At 43.0% G+C, this 22,900-nt stretch overlaps 1 protein-coding gene across 3 annotated transcripts; it reads left to right on the top strand.

Moving 5' to 3' along the window:
• Positions 1 to 615: 615 nt before the first annotated feature.
• Positions 616 to 15,053, top strand: LOC148359104 (uncharacterized). 3 transcript variants are annotated; one of them, XR_015851330.1, is made up of 4 exons: positions 616 to 865; positions 11,295 to 11,440; positions 13,763 to 13,828; positions 13,896 to 15,053. XR_015851330.1 is itself a non-coding variant. In XM_088344050.1 (3 exons), exons 1-3 carry the CDS (start codon positions 687 to 689, stop codon positions 13,342 to 13,344), a joined length of 414 nt encoding a protein of 137 aa, XP_088200176.1. In that variant the 5' UTR covers positions 616 to 686; the 3' UTR covers positions 13,345 to 13,651. The 3 variants fall into 3 exon arrangements, 1 of the variants encoding a protein (XP_088200176.1); XR_015851331.1 differs by lacking the exon at positions 11,295 to 11,440; XM_088344050.1 differs by lacking the exons at positions 13,763 to 13,828; positions 13,896 to 15,053 and adding an exon at positions 13,256 to 13,651.
• The last annotated feature ends 7,847 nt before the right edge of the window (positions 15,054 to 22,900 follow it).

Raw genomic sequence — 22,900 nt, forward strand, 5'->3', positions numbered from 1 at the left:
GACCAGCGCCTCTTCATTCCAGTGACTTTGGGCTGCTAGTGTACGAAAGTCGATAGCGTAGTCGGCAATGGACCGTCTCCCCTGGCGGATGTTCATGATCGAACGGGCAGCGTCGGCCGACGAGGAACCAGAGTCAAAAACCTTGGTCAATTCCTGGGCCAGGAGACTAAAGGAGGTGCATGCCGTCGCCCCCGTTCATATGCGGCCGTTCCCCAAAGGCGGGCTCTTCCAGACAAATGATTTATTACATAAGCCACTTTCGCCGCTTCGTTCGCGAAATTGCGGGGCTGGAGGTCAAATATCAGTCGACAATTTACAAGGAAGGGACGGATCTGGGCTGCGTTTCCACAGAATTTCTCCGGCGAACCCACTCGTGGTTCAACAATTCCGGTGCCGAACTTATCGGGAAGGGGCGCAGTCGGATTTCGTGGCCAGATAGTTGAGGAAGTGTTGCTTTGCCCTGATGATGTTGTTTGCTGTGGAAACATACCGGGAAAACTTGCCCAGTGTTGCTGGTGCTGCTCGAACAAGTGCTGGTGTCGTTGTACTTGCTGAACCAGGGTGGACACGTCATGTGCTATTTGCTGTACCGCGCGTTCAGTGTGGAGTAGGCGCAGTAACGCGGATTGCTGCTTGGCATTTCCGCATTCTCCGGAGGGGAGAGAAACCTCCGCTGGATCCATGTTATGGTTCGAGTGTTCTGTCAGGGACCAGAACAGACTTTCGGATCCAATAGCGTTAGTTTCAGAGTATTTACTTCAAAGAGTTGTTGGAGCTGGCTTGGGACGTCGGCGCTTGTTGGTCGTCAGCCTCTTCGGGCGGAATGGCAGCTCCGTGACGGGAGACGGAAGGTGCAGCTTAGCGGGTAAGTTGATGGCCGGGGCGGGAGAGTAGGTCGCAAAACGTGGAACGGAAATAGGTCAAAAAACGAGAGGCAGGCATGAATCAGGCAAGAGAAGTCGTGGGTACCTTGTGGTCTGGAGAAACACTCAGGGATACTAAGAGTACACTCGAACGTCCATCTCTGGACGCAGACAGCTTAAGTAGAGAACGTCAGCCAATCAGGAAGCGCGCTCCAGCGCGCCAAACGATTGCCCCAGGTGGCCCCCCCCCCCAAGGGATGGCTCCAGAAGTCCCCCCAGGGAAACAGGGAAACACAGGTAATCCAAGGGAACAAAAAGTCACAGGCAAGTCACAAGTAATCCCCAAAAATACGTCACCGATAATCCAAAATTGTGCATCCAGTAGTCCTCCGACAAACCACAGAACGTCCACAGATACCACACCGGCGATCCCCAAGAACGGGTAAACAATCCGTCGGTTAGAACAGAAAAAAAAAAAATCCACAGGTAAAGAGAAAAATATGTTACAGCACAGTACCTCTCAGAATTCCTCTGAATGGACGGACACCCCATCGTCAGCATCCGGAGGGGCGGCGTCCATCTCTGGACGCAGACAGCTTAAGTGGAGAACGTCAGCCAATCAGGAAGCGCGCTCCAGTGCGCCAAACGATTGCCCCAGGTGGCTCCACTTAGGCAATTACGACAATATTTTACATTTGTAGTTTTTAACCTACATATATATATATATATATATATATATATATATATATATATATATATATATATATATATATATATATATATATACCGTATTTTCCGCACTATAGGGTGCACCGGGTTATAGGGCGCACCCCCAAAAAATAGTTTTTGGTCCTATATCTTCCATAGATAAGGCGCACCGGATTATAAGGCGCTACAATGGGAACGTCGACAAAACAGTCAGATGATTAAGTCCAACTGATTACCCCCTTAACATTCCCAAAGCTTGCAAAGAAGCAAATACGTGTCGTAGACACGTGCGGATGCGGTGTCCGTACGATGTCACTTAAATGCGTCATTTCAAATATCATTCGGAAGGTTGAAGTCTTGGGATTCAAGAAATGCCAAACATTTCTATGTTTCTATTTTCTTTTTCGCTCACAACTTTACTGTGCATATGACAATAAACACTTGGAATTGAGTTTAATTCACTCAACTCATCACAGCAACATCAAGATCGTTCTAAAACAAGATACCGGGAAAATATAAAGCCGCATAACTCACCTAAGTTCTCACGTTCAATAATGATACGCAACCATGGTCTTCTTACAACTGCGAGTGAAGTAAAACTAGGAGAATAGAGTATTTACAAATACAGACAAATGAAACATGTTTCTTTATGGCGTACTTTAGCAAGCTTGCTACGCCATTGCTAAACTCGGCCGATTGCAGGGTTTGTTTTGGCCATCTAGCCAATCCGAGGCTCCGAATAACTTCAGCTAATAGTGATCGATTTAACGGATGATTGACACATCTTTTTCGGCCAATTGCAGGGTTTGTTTTGGCCCTCTAGCCAATCCGAGGCTCCGAATAACTTCAGCCAATAGCGATCGATTTAACGGATGATTGACACATTGGTTAGCCAATGAAACGCCGGTATATAAATCCCAGCATACACCGCGGACTTGCTACGCCATTGCTAAACTCGGCCGATTGCAGGGTTTGTTTTGGCCATCTAACCAAACCGAGGCTCCGAATAACTTCAGCCAATAGTGATCGATTCAAATGATGATTGACACATTGGTTAGCCAATGAAATGCCGGTATATAAATCCCAGCATACACGACTCCACGTTCGGGGTAAAATCGAGTCGGCGGCTGTTGAGTAAGTTGCGAGGCCTTTATTTTTTTCAAAAGCTGACCATGCGCCTTATAATACAGTTCGCCTTATATATGGATCAATATTAAGTCGCAAAGTCTTGCAACTAAGGCAAGCAGCCGCCGACTAGATTTTCCCCCGAAGGCGAAGTAGTCCGTGGTGTATGCTGGGATTTATATACCGGCGTTTCATTTTCTAACCAATGTGTCAATCATCATTTGAATCAGTCACTATTGGCTAAAGTTATTCGGAGGTAAAGGGGGCGGATCCTTTTTATCATTTACAGGCTCGCATAGGCTAAAGGGGCGAAACAAAGCCTGCACTTGGCCGAAAAAGATGAATGTGAATCACACGTTGGGTTGCACTACGGCATAGAGAAAACATTTTTTACTATTCTGTATTTGTAAATATTTTACTCTCATGAATTTAATACACTCACGGTTGTAAGAAGACCATGGTTACGTATCATTATTGAATGTGATGGCTGCAAGAGAACTTATGAGTTATGCGGCTTTATATTTTCCCGGTATCTTGTTTTAGAACGATCTTGATGTTTCTGTGATGAGTCTATTTTTAAACTAAATTCAATTCAAAGTGTTTATTGTCATATGCACAGTAAAGAACCCCGTTTCCCTGCACAGTAAAATTTTTACTTTGCTTTCCACAAGGTTGCCAGCAAAACAAAAAATAGAAACTAAGTAATGTTTGGCATTTCTTGAATCCCAAGACTTTAACCTTCCGAATGATATTTGGAACAATGCATTTGAGTGATTGGTGACATTGTACAGACACTGTTTCTGTACATGTCTGAGACACGTACTTGTTCTTTGCAAGCTTTCGGAATGTTAAGGGGGTAATAAGTTTGACTGAATCATCTGACTGTTTTGTCAACGTTCCCATTGTAGCGCCTTATAATCCGGTGCACCTTATGTATAGAAAATAGAGGACCAAAGACTATTTTTAGGGGGTGCGCCCTATAACCCGGTGCGCCTTATAGTGCGGAAAATATGGTACATATATTTATTTCATGCAGCACGGCGGCGCAGTGGTTAGCGCGTGTGCGTCACAGCTCTGAGGTCATGAGATCGAACCTTCCTGTGTGGAGTTTGCACGTTCTCCCCATACTTGGGTAGGTTTCCTCCGGGCACTCCGGTTTCCTCCCACATTCCAAAAACATGCATGTCAGGTTAATTGGCCCGTCCAAATCGTCCCTAGGTTTGAATGAGCGAGCGAGTTTTCTTTCTCTGTGTGCCCTGCAACTGGCTGGCAATCAGTTCAGGGTGTCCCCTGCCCACAGCCCGAAGACAGCTGGGATGGGCTCCAGCACCCTCGCGACTCTACTGAGGATAAGCGGTTCAGATCATGGATGGATGAATATATATATGTATTTTTATACATTATTATTGTTATTATTTTAAAGTACAAACCTTCCCATAAGTTACCTTGCTCCAAGACGTACATGCCTATCTTTTAGGATGGTTACTGCTGAACACGTCCTCCCCTGTATTAAAGAGAATTAAGGGTCAGAGTCAGCGCCAGAATTCCAATGAAATATATGGAAACAGAGAAGAGACTAAAACACTTTTTTGTATACATCTATAAAAGTTCATATTTCCAGTTAATGATAATGTTGTGTTTATGTTCAGTTCCATTCTATACTTCATTCTTCATCCATCCCTTATCTGCACCGCTTATCCTCAGCAGGGTCGCAGGGGTGTAGTAGGCAGGGGGGGGTCACCCTAAACTAGTTGCAGAGAATGATAGGGCACACAGAGACAACTCATTCACAATTTGGACCGGCCAATTAACCTTACATGCATTTTTTTGGGAATGTGGGAGGAAACCCGGAGTGCCCAGAGGAAACCCACGCAAGCACAGGGAGAACATGCAAAATCCGAACAGGAAGGTTTGATCCCATGACCTCAGAACTGTGTCGCGGACGTGCTAACCACTTATACACCGTGCCGCCCATCCTTCATAATCCTGGAAAATCCAAGTCCATTTTTTGTTTTGTTTTTTATTTTAAACTGTTCTACATTTTCTAAAAAACAAACATAGTTACGGTAGCTATTGCAAGATACTTTACGTTAGGGTTGTTCTGGAAAAAGGGGCCAAAAGTAATCACTGATAAAATTATTTCTGACTCTTTCATGGACAAAATAAATAAAATTCTAGGCAGCATTGTATGATACTTGATCAAGAAAGGGTAAAAGGAGAGTCACTAATGCAGGGTTGTCACACTAATTTTATCTCGGGAGCCACGTATGCTGGACGAATAGATTTAGACTAGAGAATTACACAGAAAAAAGGGTCTGCGGGCGAAAGGCGGCTGACGTGCGCGGGCCCCTGTAACTGTGTCAGTGTCGTGCGTATCACGCCCGAAAGTACCCGCGCTGCGGGTAAGGGGCTCGCTCGGGGGAGCGACCGAACGGCACCCGCGTTGTGGCGCAAGTAATAACCCTGTCGTGAATTTGTCTCTGATCGTCCCGGGCGGACATAAAATCGCCCAGCTGTACGGTGGATCACTCGGCTCGTGCGTCGATGAAGAATGCAGAGATGGCTGGCATGGGCTCCAGCCCCCCCGCGACCCTAGAGAGAGATACAGACAAACAGAGAAGAAAATAGAGAAAAAGAAAGAGAAATAAAGAAATAAAGAAGGCTATGGAGCGAAAAATAAAGAAAGTAAAGGAAGACAAAAACAAAGACCAGAGAGATATATAATTAGAGAGAAAGAGAAAACAATAGAAATAGAGAGAAGAAAAGAGAAAAAACAGCGAAGGAGGAAATAAGAAGATAAAACGATAGAGAGAAAAATAGTGAATAAAAGAGAGAAAAGAGAAAAAAATAGAGGATAGACAAAGGGAAACATAGACTGAGAAAAGACAAAGACAGAAAAGGAAAGAGAAAAGGAAAGAGAAGAGGGAGAAGAGAAAAATAGAGAGACAAAGAAGGAGAGACAAAAAATAGAGAGAAAAGAAGAGAGAAAAAAAGAATAGAAAAAGTCAATGAGAGAGTATGAGAGAGAGAGAGAGAGAGAGAGAAAAATACAGCTCCAGTTGCTTTGAGTGGCACCTGGCTTAGGCAGAATCTAGGGAACATTTATAAAAGTGCAGCCCTTCTTTCTGTTGAGCTTCTCTCGCCGTTGTCTCGCTGCCAAATTCAATCAGTCAACAGGCCTAATCCGGCCCGCGGGCCGCATGTTGTTGTACAAACAGCCCAGGGATGATTCTGCCACTCACATTGGCAGCATCAATATAACATGTCCCATGGATAATTGCGCGCTAGCTGTTTGTACGACTTTGTGGTGATTGACAGCTCCAGTCTGCAGCTCTGCTCACCTCTCCTTTGACTTTTTGTACCCTGTTTGACAGTTGACTTTTTGTACAACTGTCAAACGTTTAATGGAAAACTCACTTCCAAGGCAATTGTTGACGGCGAGAAATATAGTTGGAAGCGACAGGGCTTTAATAGTTATAGGGGACCGATTTCCATATGTAGAATTAAATGTATAAATACCAACATATAAACTGTCCTATAAATGAACACATCAATAAATCACATAATAACTAAATATAGAGGGCTCCGCGCTTTGTGCTAAAAATAGTAACACGGCTTCGTGCCGCCATCTAGGAAGTCTGTCGATTACAAGCGGTGATAGCGAGAGGAGCAAATGTTTACTCAGTGTGTCTATTTATTTACTCAACTAGCTTCGTTTGTGTACGGATTTTGTCCATCATCACTATGGAAAACTACGTGGAGAGTTTAGACAAGCAAGCACGCGAGCGGTACGCTGCGAAGTTGCATTTTATTGGAAAATTGGATCCCTACAAAATAAAAAACAAGGACTGGAAGTCTGATACCGATTTGTTGCCGTGTGTGACTTACATCGAACTTGTTAACTATCTTATTTTCCACCCAAGTCCCTTTTGTGAACTGAAGGATTTTCAAAATTACAAAAGTATGGAAGCCTACGACAGATTTGTGTCTGGTTGGGTTTGGGATGTGTCTGTGCACACAAGCGAAGGTGATGAAAACAAGACTGTGAAAGGGAAAGTTCTACATTCTCAGAGTTTGTCTCAGCCAAGTTTACAACCATGGATCATTGTTGACAAGTCATCATCGATCTGTGTGCCTATTGCAACTGTGTTGCAGGTTTAGGGGAATGTTGTTCTCATGTTGCTTCCCTTTTGTTCTATGTTGAACAACCCGGGAAAGGCAACGCTTCTCCGAACGGCGCACCGGTGGCTAAGTTAGCTTAGCTTTCGAGGGCTTTAAATCCTCTATTGACGCGAGTTGACTGAGGAAAGGACTCTCTTTCCCTGAAACCGCGTTGACACCAAAATAGTGTACGAATGAGAAAACGGAGTTTTGTTCGGTTTTTAAATGTCGTTTTCGGCGAAATACCTCACATATATGTTATAAAAGTAGTTTGGGGTCGTCGAGCTGTTGTCATGAAGTACACATGTCCCATAACCTTTTTAAAATTTATTTCTACATCATAAATAATTCAATTTACCTGTCAGAAAGTGGTCAGAACAAACACGAACACAGTCAAGCTTTGGCAAATTCGACCGGTTGATAGCTGCCAGCCACATTCGTCTTCGCCGTTCACTTTTCTCCTGAGCTTCAATCCCCTGATCGTAAACACACTTCCGAAGTCTAAAGAAGCCCTTCCCACCCTTTTCCCCTCGGCTACAACAGCCAACAATAACGCACGTATTCGGCATTACAATGTAGAATCTAACTGGTTCGCTGAACAATAACAATGAAGTGAAAAGCTTTGTGGACTTCCAAAATGGGCGCCAGCAATGCAGTGTGGGTAATCTTAGGACCTCGAAGCACTCTATAGACCAGGAGATCACCCACATGGTGCCCGTGGGCACAGGAGTACCCCCTGAGGACAGCTGAGGTGCCCCTGGTCCTGTTCTAAAAATAGCTCCCCAGTGCTGGGTTTAAAAAATTGGTAGGGTGAAGTGCTTGTAAATGCTTGAAATTGTTGCCATGTTCCTTAGTTTTGGTATTGGGCTAGGTTTAGGTTTTGTTTTGATCGCCCCCTTGCGACTATAAAGATCGATTTAGATTCCTGCCTTACCGAATTTCTAGACTGATGTTTTTCATCTTGAACAGCTGAAAAATTCAGGTAAATATCTCAAACAATTGATCATAGTTAGGTAAATGTCGTACGCAATTGTTTGTTGTCGCACCGCTGCCCAACGCCAGTGAAGGAGCAACCCCTCCCGACGCCGCTGCCCGGCCTCCGACTGCTCACAACTAAGTATGGGTTGTTGTAATGGTTTGTTCCTGCTACCATTGGCAGGTAGCCCTTCTAGAGAGATGTGTCCGTGAGCTAGGGCATTTTAAAAGGAAAATGTTTGGTGGCCCGGACCCAACTGCTAGCATTAGTTGTAGCGAACCTGCTAGTCTAGTTAGCATTAGCCCTAAACGGCTCGCTAACTGAGATTACAGACCGTTCGTAAGTTGCTTCAGTGCTGTTTTTTATGTTTAAGGTTTGCATAAGTATGTTTAGGGCTTGTATAAGTTACCTGTATTGTTTTGAACTAAAAAATAAACATTTCATAAAATAATAGGCTCTATAAGATAAATAAAGTTGAGTTTAACTTACTTTTGGAAGATGCGCTTCAAGAGGTCCTCCTCCGTGGTAAAAAGTGGTAAAAAAAAGCGTTCCAACCATTTTCTCAACCACATCAAGCATTCCTATTCCACTTTCATTTCAAAAGAAACTGCCCGCCTCTTTACACCAACCATATTAGAATATAGAATAGAATTGAATATACCTTTATTGTCATTGTTACAAAATGGGTTAACAGAGTGTGACAACAAAATTGGGCATGACACTTCAGTATCACTCATTCACAGTGAGGTAAAAAACCCAAGAAGATAAAGGAACAGAGAAGATAAGGTTATAAAATAAGGAGGATAAGGTTATAGTTATAATTTGCACAATATTTACACAAGAAATGTCGGCATGTAGGATGTTAAATACAGTTTGGTATCGTAATACAGTTTGGTATCGTAAGGGTTTGTGCAATTATACATTTGGTGCAAAAATAGTCATCATAGTGCAAAAAATAGTCAACATATGCATTTGGTGCAAAAAATAGTCATCATAGTGCAAAAAAATAGTCAACATTGTGCAAGGTGAGCAGTAAACATAGTGCAGTCAACATGTGCAAGAAACATAGACATGAGTACCATTTTACATTCGTATGAGGTAGTGTTTTTGCAAGAGTTTTTCAGTTTTTTGTGTGGTGTCTGTTTAGGGTGGTAACGGCTCTGGGTAAGAAACTGTCTCTGAGTCTGTTTGTTTTTGTTATGTGTGAACTGTAGCGCTTGCCGGAAGGCAGCAGGTCGAAGAGGTGGTGGCCGGGGTGAGAAAAGTCCTTGATGATGTTTTCTGCTCTGCTGAGGTAGCGAGAGCAGGCAATGTCCTCCAGACTGGGCAGAGAGCAACCGACGATATTCTGGGCTATTTTGATGACCTTCTGGAGCGTTTTCCTGTCTGCTGCTGTGCACCCAGCATACCACACAATAATGCAGTACGTTAGAATGCTCTCCACTGTGGCTTTGTAAAAGGACACCTGCAGCTGCTGTTTTAGATGATTTTTCCTGAGCACTCTCAGGAAATGCAGTTGCCGCTGGGCCTTCCCTACCACCGCTCTGGTGTTTGCAGACCAGGAGAGGTCGTCGGAGATGTGCACACCCAGAAATTTGAAGGAGTGGACTCTCTCTACACAGTCTCCTTTTATGATGAGTGGTGCTGGATTCCTGCCATTCCTTCTGAAGTCCAGTATCAGTTCTTTTGTTTTTGTGGTGTTCAGTATGAGGTGGTTTTCCAAACACAAAGTTGACAGTGACTCCACCTCATCCCTGTACACCGCCTCATCTCCTTCAGAGATGAGGCCGATCAAGGTGGTATTGTCGGCGAACTTAATGATTGTGTTTGTGGGGTGGGTCGGTGAGCAGTCGGAGGTGTAGAGGGTAAAAAGCAGGGGGCTCAGTGCACAACCTTGGGGGGAGCCAGTGTTCAGTGTTAGGGTTAACGTGTTTCACGGACTGTGGGCAGTTTGAGAGGAAGCCCATTATCCAGTGGCAGATGGAGGGAGAGAGTCCTAGATGTGTGAGTTTCTCCACCAGGATCTCCGGGATAATGGTGTTGAAGGCTGAGCTGAAGTCCAGAAAGAGCATTCTGACGTAGCTCCCCCGTTGGTCCAGGTGTTTCAGCACGGTGGGAAGTGCTGTGTTTATGGCATCGTCAGTGGAGCGGTTTGCCCTGTAGGCAAACTGGTGGGGGTCCAGTGTGAGTGGCAGGGAGTTTTTGATGTACTGGGACACTAACCTCTCGAAGCACTTCATGACCACAGGCGTAAGAGCGACAGGCCTGTAGTCGTTGAGGCTTTGCACTGCTGACTTTTTGGGGATGGGAATGATGGTGGAGGTTTTGAGGCAAGGTGGGACGGTCGCCTGTGACAGGGACCGGTTGAAGATGGTGGTGAAGACCCCAGCCAGCGGATTGGAACAGTCCCTGAGTACCCTCCCTGGTACTCCATTCGGGCCAGATGCCTTCCTGTGGTTTATAGTTTTCAGCACACGCCTAACTTCATGCTCCTGAAATGTGAGTGTGTTGCTGCTGATTGTGATGAGGCTGTTTGTGGCCTTTCAGCTTCAAAGCGAGCAAAGAACTGATTAAGGTCCGCAGCTAGTGAAGCATCAGCCTCAACAGTTGCCAGGTTAGTGATGTGTTGAAGACCCTGCCACATCCTCCTCGGGTCATTTCCAGCGAAGAGGTGCTCGATCCTCCTCGTGTAGGCTGCCTTTGCTTTCTTAATGCCTCTCCTCAGGTCAGCCCTGACCCCCCTGTAAAGAGCCTTGTCTCCAGACCTGAAGGCGGTGTTGCGGTGTTTGAGGAAGGTGCGCACCCCGCTGGACATCCAGGGTTTTTGGTTTGGGTAGACCTTGATTTTTTTTATTTACTGTGACTTCATCCGTGCAGTATCGAATGTAGGATAAAACAGTGTCAGTGAATTTCTGGAGGTCAAGGTGTTCAAATACCTCCCAGCAAGTTTGATGAAAACAGTCCTGCAGCTAAGAAAGGGCTCCCTCAGGCCACATTTGTGTTGTCCTTGTTACAGGCTTTGTTTTTCTCCGAATGGGGGTGTATGAGGGGGTGAGGGACAGGCATAGGTGATCGGAATTGACTAGGTGTGGGAGGGGGGAGCTTTATATGCGTTTTGGATGTTGCTGTATACGACGTCCAAAGTTTTTTCCCCCCTTGTTGCACAGTTAAAATGTTGAAAGAATTTTGGAAATACAATCCTTAAACATTCCTTAATAAAGTCACCAGGGATAATGAAAGCTCCGTCGGGGTGTGCAAGCTGTTGTTTGTTGATGGCAGCGAGCAGGAGGTTTAGCGCTGTGCTAGCGTTAGCATCCGGAAGGATGTAAACTGCTATCACAATGAGCAGTTAGCTCTCTCAGTAGATTGAATGGTCTACACGATACTGCTAGAAACTCTATATTGGGAGAGCTGTGTATATCAATGATTCTGCTGTTAGTCCTCCACCTCTTTTTTTACAGGAGTCTTCGTTGCAGTCGTGTCGGTGTAGCGTGCGTCCTGCTAGCTGGACTGCACCTCTGGGATCCGCGGTTCAAGCCAAGACTCCGTGATCACAAAAATACTGCAATTCCGTACGAAGCTGTTGGTAGCTATCCGCAGCTCATTGGTAATACAAAGCAGTTATCGCTTCAGATTTTTCAGTTCACAATATTGTACATTATACAAAATACTGAAAATACTGCCATCCACTTAACCATCTTTAGCAGTGAAAGCATGGCCAAGTCTTCTTTTTGATGCCGTATCCGTTCATACTTACCTCTCTCTTCCTGCAGCAACAGAATTTCCATTGCTAATTTGTGGTTTTCATTGTCGTTGTGCCGATCTAATGTGCTTTTCTGAAAGTTCGTATTGCAAAATGATTTATGCAGTCCAGTTTTTTTGTCACGCTGGGTACATGCATCACAGAACATGTAGCCTCCATTATCATCCTCCTCATAGCGTAACCAGGAATATAATTTAGTCCATTTTGGCAGAAAAGTCCTTTTCTTGCTAGGAGTATTCTTTCATTTTCTTTCGTCGAATCGTTCGCTTCAACGCACGTGTTTTCCTTGCCTTTGCGGTCTTCTGAAGAATTTCTCCACCATTTTTTCGTGCCAGAATTATTGCCGCTATCACTTTCTGCATATGTTTCGACTTATTACTGACACTGAAGAAATTACCATTTTTGTGTTGATTTTCACCTTAACTCGACGACAAGCACCACAACAATGATGTAATCTCGAAGCAACAAGATCTAGTTGGCCGAGATCGGCGTGCAGACGAAAATTCAAACCGCGAGACCAAAACAACAATGGTGGATCTGTCTGACTAAAAGTAAAATCTTTGTTGAAAAAGAATAATCGGGTAATACAGTGGGACCTCGCTACTTCGCGGTTCAACGTTTGCGCCTAAAGAGCTTCGCGGTCTGTAATGGTTAAAAAAAAAAAAAAAAAATGCGGCAGGGCTCACTCCCGGGCCGCGCGACGGAGCGAGTTCGGCGGATGCGGCGTCACACGGCGCGACGCGGGAAAAGGCGGCGAGCGTAGTCGGGCTACCCTTGTAACTGGGGGGAGACCGCTCGTCCAACGACCCCAGTAGCGCGGCGCGACGATAGGCAGCCGTCCGCGCGCGGCGGGCGAAAGGCGGCCGACGTGCGCGGGCCCCCCGTAACTGTGTCGGTGTCGAGCGTATCACGCCCGAAAGTACCCGCGCCGCGGGTTAGGGGCTCGCTCGAGGGAGCGACCGAACGGCACCCGCGTTGTGGCGCAAGTAATAACCCTGTCGTGAATTTGTCTCAGATCGTCCCGGGCGGACATAAAATCGCCCAGCTGTACGAGTCTTAGCGGTGGATCACTCGGCTCGTGCGTCGATGAAGAACGCAGAGATGGCTGGCATGGGCTCCAGCCCCCCCGCGACCTTAATAAGGATAAGTGGTGCATAAAATGAGATGAGATTTTTTTTTTTTTTTGAAGGGGCGTCGCTACTTCGCAGATTTTCATTTTTAACAGGTGGTTTTGGTCCCCATTAACCGGGCCTAAAAAAATAATAGTTAAAAAAAAAAAAATTCTTCTTGAAGGTGCGCCGCCACTTCGCGGATTTTCACTTATCGCAGGTGGTTTTGGTCCCCATTAACCGCGATAACAGAGGTCCCACTGTAATGACAATTTGGTGTCAAAAAAGTTGCGTCCCGGGGACGCACGTTGATTCGACACTATGCGTCCCCAGCAAAAATGATGCGTCTAGGACGCATGCTTGTTTTCTTAATTTAGGGAAACATTGACAAGAGACGGGCTATTCCACACGGGGGCAGATTTATTTTCTTGAATTATTTCTCAACTGAATTCCATCGAATATTGCCGAATTATTATCGAATTAGTCTAATTAGTCTTGTCGAGCCCCCCATCTTTTCGTCTCCGATCCTTTCTGTCTTGTCTCTTTTCAGTGTTCCGTCCTTTTGATTCGTCGGGGCATCGGCCCCTCCCCCATGGGCGCGCCGCCGCCTCCTCGCCGAACGACGCCGCCACGTCTTGAGGGCTCACAACAAGAAAACAGCTCAAAGCAATGCCAAAAACAAAGCCTAATTCCCTCGTCAGCGCCCCGCTATCAAAATTCCCCAGCCAAAATACTCTACACTTCAAAAGGCGCGACTTTCAGCCTTCTGTGAAAAATCCCCACTGCATTAAACAAAATTTTATTTGTATTATATTAAATCCCTCTTAGTCAATTAAATCAAATAAAAAATCCTTCAATTGTAAATTGTGTGTCTGGTTATTATTATCCAGCACTTAATCAAATCTACTCTGGTTCATTCTTAGAATGCTCTTTACACAACTTTAGATTCTCCCTTCGACTTTGCAGTTTTAGTTGATTTAAAATAAGCTTAAAATTACTTTAAGATATTTTTTCCAACATCATGTGAAGTTTTTTTTCTCTTGTATTAATTCTTTAGGGGGACATGCCAAAATTGCGGAGGTGGTGGTGTATCTTTCCTAATTGAGCACATTATACTTGGAAGGTGAGACCACTATGAGTTTAAGATTTGACTGATTTTAAGTTGTTAAAAACATTCCCCTTTTTTTTAGACATGGAAAGCTTTTTGCCTATTGGACAGACGTGTCAAAAGCCCTCCTTCAAGTTGATGTGCCACCAGTGTTTAGGCTGGAGAAAAGAAAAGTCAAAGAAATGATTGAGTCAGATTTCATTTTTGTTTGTTTTGCCAATTGTGGGCTTACTTTAAATAACATGAAATGTACACATTAAATTTACCTTTGCAATTATTAAATTGAAAAATTGTTGAGCTCTCTAGCATGTGTAGTTAGCCATTCAATGGAATCTTTTCATTTTGTCTTTTTTTGAGCTTGAGTTATAATATATGAACTTATATTTACACTCTTCCATGTATTTTCATGAAGAAAAGTAGTGGGCCAAGGTCCAAAGCCCGTCAGATGTGGACGCGCAAGTAAAAGAGGTAGTCTTTTTTAACTCTATTTTGGTCAGATACTGACGGTGCAGTTGCAGCAGTTATGGTACAGAAAGACAATTTTTATTTCTCTCATCGATGGAGCATAGTGGGTTGACGCCAACCACGACATTTTCGCTGCAAAAGTGGACCTGCCAAAAGTGATGTCAAGAAGGAGGAAAAAAACGACACCCTCCACTATGGAAGACTATGGAAGGAGGGCATTAATGAGCAGGAGAAATAGAATTAATCTTTGAGCCCTTCAAATTCATGTTTCGTGACATAACATAGGCTGGCATTTTGTACAGAGATGTGTAATAAAATACATTATCTGGTATTTTGTGAATGTCACAAAGACTGTGTGTGTGGTATTAAAGTGGAACAGAATATTTGGTCATGTTGTCACTTTTGTTGTAGAAAATAAACTTGCATTTGTAGAATAGACATTTAGAAAGAAATGTAGAAAGACTTGCTTACAGTTGTGAGAAATGTTGTTTACATCTCGGGAAAGTCTCGAAGGACGAATTAGTTTCAACAATCCTCCTCACAGGAGGACAACAGATAACGGTGAAGGGCAAGGTGACATAAACTGGCATAAACTCAAAAACGTGTCCTAATAAGGGTACGACAGCATCTTCCTTGCAAGAAAAACAAATTCCAAAGATGTTACGTGAGGACCGGGCCGCCTCTTGGGTTGTACTCAATTGAAGCTATAAAAGCGTAGTTATGTCTAAAGTTCTCTGAGTTCTTTGGGATGATGCAATAAAGAACCTCCCTCTCATGGCAGCCTCCGTGCGTTTGTTGAACCACGTATGAGAAGACTTAATCGATTATCGAACCTGCATTTTCTCCAACATTTTCACCATGTGTGTTCTACTAGATCGGTCCCTGCAATAGAAAAATGAAATGTTGTTTTTATTGACATTTCAATGTAACCTGTCATAAATGGTACACAAATGCAAGAGTTAATGCACTTGTGAGAAAAAGCGCCTTGCCGAAGGTGCCCTTATTTTACTTCAGAATTGCGGAAATTGTCCTTAAAATGAAGAAAACACAATGGTTAATACATTAGTGAGAAAGAGCGGTTCGTATATAAGATTTAAGAGAATGTGTAGAAAATATATTCTCTTACTTTTGGATTTACCATCTGTCTACAAGACCAATGTCTTCCCTTAATGTGTGTATGGTATGTATGTGTTGTATGGTTATAATTCAGGGAATGGTGTAATGGTAGTCTGTACAGCTCTTACAGACTTTCTGTGACAAAGGGCTGTTCAAATAAACATGATTTGACTTGACCGAAGGTGCCCTTGCATTTTTATTTTAGAATGTATCACGTGATTTCCTGTGCTTGTGAGAAAAGACGCTTCCGCAATGGTGCTCCCGCTATTTTATTTTGGAATGTACCATGTGATTTCTGGGTCTGACACTGAAGGTGCAGGACAGTGGAGTTGGTGCAGGACAGTGCAGTCTGCAGCCAGGTACTATTGAAAGATCCCCCAAAAATATATGTAGTTTCAAACCTGTTTCTTTTTGTCTAGGTTTTTCCCGGCTGGACTGTGCAAAATTGTGTAATTGAAACCATATTACTTTGGCATATATGCGACATCTTTGTATCACTCTCAGCAGTTTCAGTCCTCTTATGGCCCTATAGCCTTATTAATGCTTTCAGAGTTATCCAGCTCTGTTTTTCCACTCAGAAATAAATCTGCTAAACTATTTTTCTTTCAAAATTTTTATTTCCTTGCTGTCCATCTAATAATTCATCGTGTTTAGCCCTCTATTCAGTAGTTTTTACTCTAAAGCAGTATTTCTCAACTGGTCGGTCGCGGGGCTTTGCCTAGGCAAAAAATTGCTCAAAACAATCAATTACACTCTTTAACAGTCAAGTCATGTTTTTTTGTATAGTCCTTAATCACAAAGAGTCTCAAAGGGCTGCACAGATCAAAGACTATTGCAAACTACAGACTATGATGACACCATCCCCTCATCTAAAGCCTACTTGAGAGCAAATAATACACATAGTATCAACAAAATATAGGTTATTCATATGCTATAGAATAGTATAGTTTGTCTACTCAGATACTGTAATCTGTTTATTGCAGTTTATGGGGACCAGAACCCTCCACAATTGACAAAAACCCACCAAGAAAGCCCCTTTCACACATGTTTTTAACATGCGCTCTGCGAGGCCCCGCTCGCGGCAATAGTCAACTGGAGAGAACGGATCGCGGTTGCATGGTTGCGGTTTATTTTAGGCTGAAAGAACAGAAAAAAAGGCCCGCCTCACATGACCAAAAATGTGCTCCTGCCTCCAGCTCTCGGCATTAGTTGATAATACACAGGTACTGTCCATTTAGCAAGAAAAAAAGGAGCCGCCTCACATGACACCAATTTGCTCTCTCTCTCTCTGACCACTCTCAGCAATCATCGTTTAGGGATAATTGATCGCAGCCACAAACGTATATTTCATTTTTGGGCGGTCCTGAATGGTACCCCTCCCGTCAAAAGTTCCTTGTGCCAGTCCTTGCTTGCAGCAAAAAGTTTTTTTGTGTACAGCTGCTTGATGGCAGACACCCATGTCTGCTCCCGCAAGGCGAGGCGGCTTATGTTATGTCAAATTAATACAAATTTCTTGATTTTATTTTATATCATTTTGAAAATTACATGATCATATGATAATTGGGCAGCACAGTGGATGGATGGTTAGCGTGCGGCCCCAAGGTACGGAGGTTCAGGGTTCGATTCCAGCTACCGCGGCATTCTCATGCAGAGTTTGCATGTTCTCCCTGTGCCTGAGTGGGTTTCCTCTGGGTACTCTGGTTCCCCTTTACATTAAAAATACATGCATGTCAGGTTTATAGTCTGGAACAAATTGTCCATAGGTGTGAATGAGCGAATGAATGATCTCTGAGTGCCCTGCAACTGGCTGGAAACCAGTTCAGGATGTCTCCTGCCCACTGACTGAAGATAGCTAGAATGGACTAGTGAGGATTAGCGGCGCAGAAAATGGATGGATGGATATATGATGGTGCATGTGTTTTTGCTTATTATTCAAACAATGTAATTTTCATTATGAACAAAGTTTTATTACCTCTGTGAGGTGCTAAATAATACACGGTGTCCCTTTAAACATATTAAATGCGTCCAAGAAGCACCATCCACTCTTTTCAAAAACAGTTGTTACTATAATTATAACTATTATAAGTAATATTGCCAGATTTTGGCCCATCAACTCCCATTATAAATCAGTTTTTCACTTTTTTAAAGCACTGTTTACCTGGTGTGTTAATTAATGTGGATTTCCCACGATCATCAAATGTATCTCTTGAAGGGTGTCTACACTAAAGCCACAATGTAACCAAAGTTTGTTGAGAGTCTTAAAAACCAGCAGGTGGCGCCAGTGTGCCATTTTATCAACCTAATTCTAAAGCCACTTCACTTGCATAAAAAAACGTGTGCAGGTGCATGTGTCTGAGTGTGCCTATTCACGTTGGCGCAAATAGGTTTGATTTTTTTTTTTACTTGCTTGACAGCACGACGCTACTTTGGGAACAATCCTTTGAATTTGTGCATGAAAGTGCACTCTCTTGTCCCCAGTGCGGGTGAGTGTACGTGTGTGCCCTTGCGCTAGTAATTATGTGTACCCCATGCACTTTGTTTGAAGCATACAGAAAAGGGGGAATTGTTATGAGATTTCCTGAGCTTATAATAATAAATTCAAAATGAAAATGTTTACTGAATCTTAAGTCTTACAGGTAAAATCTTTCAATTTGTCCTTCTATTGGTTTGGAGCAGGTGTCTCAAACAACAAGCCTAGAGGAATGAAAACAGAAAGAAAGAAATAAAAACCGGTAAGAAAGTATAGAAAAAAGGAAGAGCAAAAAAGCAAGAAGGAAAAAACAGCTTCTTGTTTTATTGTGGTAGCAAGATGGCCGAAAATAAAATTAGCTTTCGATGAGCCTCTTCTTGTGTTTTATAGATACAAATCTTGTGACCTACAGAAGAACCTCGGTTCTCGACCATAATCCGTTCCAAATCCCTGTTCGAAAACCGATTTGGTCGATCACCGAAAATCGTTTTTGCCATTAAAAGTAATGTAAAATCGTTTTAATCCATTCCAACACCCTGAATGTTTAACATGAACGTAAACATGAAGCTAACCCAGGCTAATCGTACGTTCGCGTTAGCGTAATCTTCCGTACGAAAGATTACGCTAACATGAACGTGTAAAAATAAAAAAAGGATTATGAATAGGATTTTTTACCTTTGTGGTGGATGGTGGGGAGAGAAAAATCCTCAAAAGTTTTTCAACCTCTTCCAAAACTTGCGGCAGTTGCTTGCTTATAGCGCTAACTTCATTAGCCGCATCACTCGATTTCACAGCCTCCTTATTCTTTAATCCGATTTTTTGACCGAACAGCGAAGCAAGAATTTCTCAAAATTTTTGGTCGAACACCGATTTGTCCAAACTGAGAGGCGTTTGAAAACCAAGGTTCCACTGTACAAGTAATCAAAAATACACATTTATAAAATAGTTCATTAATTCTTCCTTATTTTAAATCAATGGTGTTGTTCTTTAAGAACAGTGGAATATTTTTTATCAGCGCTTTTTGTTGAAAACTTCATTTGGCCCTAGCCCTGGTGGCCCCCAAATTAATTGATTTTGAGACCAGTGGTTTAGAGATTGGTCAGGTTTGTATATACAGCTCATAGAGAATGAAGAGATTTCTAAGGACATTTTTTTTGTGCCGATAATTATTAGCTGCCTGAAGGAGAGGGTAAAGGGATGACAAGGAGGATTTTAAGGTTTTAGCAGAATCAGCGAAGGAGCAAGAGAATAAGGTCAGTACACAATTGCTTGCCAAGAACATAAGAATGATGTGGTCCTCTACAAATGAAGTTTTGGTACTTCTGCAGGGGCGCAAAAAAAAACAGAATCAGGGAATGTGAACCGTGTGTCCAGCTGGAGGGCCACACTGTCACAGTGGACACCCATTTTACCTCATTTCAGCTGGCAAATGAATTGAAAAAAGAAAAAAATGTCACCAGAGGGAATGGTGAAAAGAAACCGGTGGAAAGCTTTCTGCAGTGCTCTTCCAAGTTACCTCCAAACCTCCGTTGTTCCTGAGCACAAAGCACCAGCAACCAAAGACTGACTCAAATGCTGAAGATAATTTGATTACAATCAATGTAAAGAGGCAGTAAATCACCTGCACCAGGTGAGTACAGTTTTTGTCTTTGTCAAAGCTTTCATTCAAAGCTGCCTTATCGTCAAGTCAAGTCACATTTATTTGATAGCCTTTAATCACAAGTTGTTTAAAAGGACTGCACCGGATTACAATTATACCATTTCCTGATCTTAAACCAACTTGCGGGCAAGGGATAATTCAAAACTTTAGGAAGGACCTTGAGAAGGGGCTTCAAAAGTAGTAATCCCCCTTCTAGGATGACCATGGTGCAATAGATTTAGCATTGGGTAACAGTACATAAAACATAGTAAACATCAATAAAAGAAAATAAGTAATATGTTGAAATTTGTCCAGAAAGTGCATGACAGCGACGACGCCTCAAGCCTGAAAAATAGTCCATAGCAGCAACAACACAGCTTCCCATCTCTGCCGGCTGGTCGATGCAGGCGTTGACATGCTTTAGGTCCAGATGCTGGTCTGCTAAATCATCTCAAATTGGCCTTCTCCCTCGTATCACCACGAGCCTGGCAGTTGGAAAAAGACAGGAAAAGAAAAGTATAAGGTGGGCATCAGGCATACGCTATTGAATAGAAGTGGGTCTTAAGTCTAGATTTTAAAACTTCTACTGAGGTTGCAGATCTTATCTCCAGGGGGCAGAGCATTTCACAGGTCCGGATGGGGAATGCTCTCGAGCCTGCACTCTTGTTCTTGGTTCTTGGAGTCACAAGTAGACTGGCATTTTCCGAGCAGAGGCTCTGTGCAGGAACATAGGGGAATATCGAATCGGAGAGATAAAAAGTCCAAACATTTTTGTACTAGTAAGAGAACCTTAGAGTCACATCTTAAGCGGACTGGGAGCGAATCCAAGTTTGCCAATACGGGAATAATATGTTCAAGCTTTGTTTTCATCCCTTTTTCTAAGACTGTGAGGGCTTTTGTCAACAATATCCTTAATTTATTCATTTGAATCAATTCCTTCAAAAATCTCGCTGCCGCATTCTGAATCAGAAACAAACTTTTAAAGCTAGACATTGGGAGTCCAGAAAGCTTTACATTTCAGTAATCAAGCTGAGAAGTAATAAACGCATGGATTATTTCCTTTGCATCTTATTAAGACAGCATCGGACGAATCTTCGCAATATTACAGATGTGAAAGAAAGGTATTCTAGAAATGTTATTCACATTTAACTGAAATGACAGATAAGGATCAAACATAACAGATTTTTTTAACGAGTCACTACGGGTGATATTACATTTGTCGAGTTCAGGGCAGCGTTTGAAAACAAATCACGACAATGAGCTGGACCAACAATCAACATCTGTTTTTTCTGGATTAAGGCGCAAAAAATGAAGTGATATCCATCCAGGCCTCTAGATTTCTACAAGTTAACTGACCAATTGTCTCCAGTGGCAGAAACAGTTGAGTGTCATCTGCATAGCAATGGAAACCAATATTATACTTGCGGATAATATCACCAAGTGGAAGCATATGAATACTAAAAAGAACTGGGCCAAGTACAGAGCCCTGTGGAATGCCACACAGGACATCAGAATGTTTAGAGGTCAGATTGTTGTAGTTAAGAAATTCCATCCTGTCTGACAGGTAGGACCTTTATAAACCACGAAAGTACGGTTCCTGAGATATCGATCCATATTTCCAGACGAACAAGTAATATGTTGTGGTCCACAGTATCAAAAGCAGCGCTGAGATCAAGCAGCAGTCGCATTGACGAGGCACCAAAATCTATTACCAAGAGGAGATCATTGGTGACTTTAGTCAGGGCTTTCTTAATAGAGTGATTTTCTCTGAATGATAACTGGAAAGTTTCAAAGAGATTATTTTCCGACAAAGTCGTTCAGCTGCTGTGCAACGAGCTTTTCAAGTAATTTTGCCCCCCCCCCAAAAAATGGTACATTTGACAATGGCCTATCATTACGTAAACTTAGTAGAAATGTTATAAATAACTTAGATTAGCTTATTACTGAGAAGAAAAACAAATGGGTTTTCCTGCTGTTACAATGCTGCTGCTGTTAGTAATGGTCAAAAGTGGAGAGTTACTCTGGCTGCAGAACGCTTGTGTCTTGATGTTGTCAGCGGGGATGTTTGCTGCCCCGAGATGCGGGTGAAATACGTAACTAATTCAATAAAGCATTTGATAGGTTTAAAAGTAGTACAAAATAAAAGCATCAAAGTAATGCTGTGTATCCTTCTTAACATTGCATGTGTCAGAAAACGTCTGAAATTGAATGAGTAAATGCAAATACATATGCACATAATCATTTTATAGTACTTTTCCAAAAAAATAAAATATATATATACAATAAAAACATTTTCTGTATTTAGAGAATGATTTATTGTATGCATCAAGCATGTTAAGTTTTGTGTGTGAAGCATTTCCCTGTAGGACTTTTTTGCTCTGTGGCGCTTCATTTTGCCATCACTTACCATTACCAGTGCCAGGAAGCTTGGAAGATTAGGCATACTATTACCAACACAACTTAGAAACAAGTCCATGGGTTTCTAGTGGGCTGTTTAATTGATCCCTTCTAGCCATGAGCCTCCAGCTCCCATTAGAGCAAAATGAGTTGTTTATGTGGGCAGCACGGCGGCGCAGTGGTTAGCGCTTGTGCGGCACAGTTCATGTCATGGGAACCTGTCGTGGGTTCAAATCCAGCTCCAGACTTTCTGTGCGGAGTTTGTATGTTCTCCCCGTGCTTGCGTGGGTTTCCTCCGGGCACTCCGGTTTCCTCCCACATTCCAAAGACATGCATTTCAGGTGAATTGGCCGGTCCAAATTGTCCCTAGGTGTGAATGAGCGAATGAGTTGTCTGTCCCTGTGTGCCCTGCGATTGGCTGGCAACCAGTTCAGGGTGTCCCCTGCCCACTGCCCGATGATTGCTGGGATGGGCTCCAGCCCCCCCGCGACCCTACTGAGGATAAGCGGTACGGCTAATGAGATGAGATGAGTTGCTTATGTATGTGCTCCTTTTTTATTTGGGCAGGTGCCTAATTGCTGATCAGTTCTGACTGTGCTTCCTAATAAGGGGCGTGGCCAAACTCAGGGAGGCTCTAACCCACTACACATGATTTATTGTGCTTTTCCTCTAATGTGTTTTCTTCTTAATAAACTTGAAAATAGGAACCAAAGTGATCAATACAAACAAACATGGTCTCAATGTGAACCCAAATGTTCTCACTCTGATACAGGAACTCTCAGATCATGAGTGGCGTTAAGACAAGGACTCTTCCTGTGGACTCAGGCAACTTAGTGTATGTTTAGTGTATGTTTTTGCTTTGTTCAGACTAAAAAACAACAGATTGGACCATGTATCAAGTTAAAATTATTGTTTAAGAATAAAGTTCTAACTTGAGGAGAATATCGTCTGTTTCAAACCTCTGTTTTGGTGTGAAGTTGCTGTGGAATTTATAATTCTC

Source organism: Urocampus carinirostris, chromosome 9, assembly GCF_059441175.1.
Source record: "Urocampus carinirostris isolate Australia breed hairy pipefish chromosome 9, RoL_Ucar_1.0, whole genome shotgun sequence".
Classification (NCBI taxonomy): domain Eukaryota; kingdom Metazoa; phylum Chordata; class Actinopteri; order Syngnathiformes; family Syngnathidae; genus Urocampus; species Urocampus carinirostris.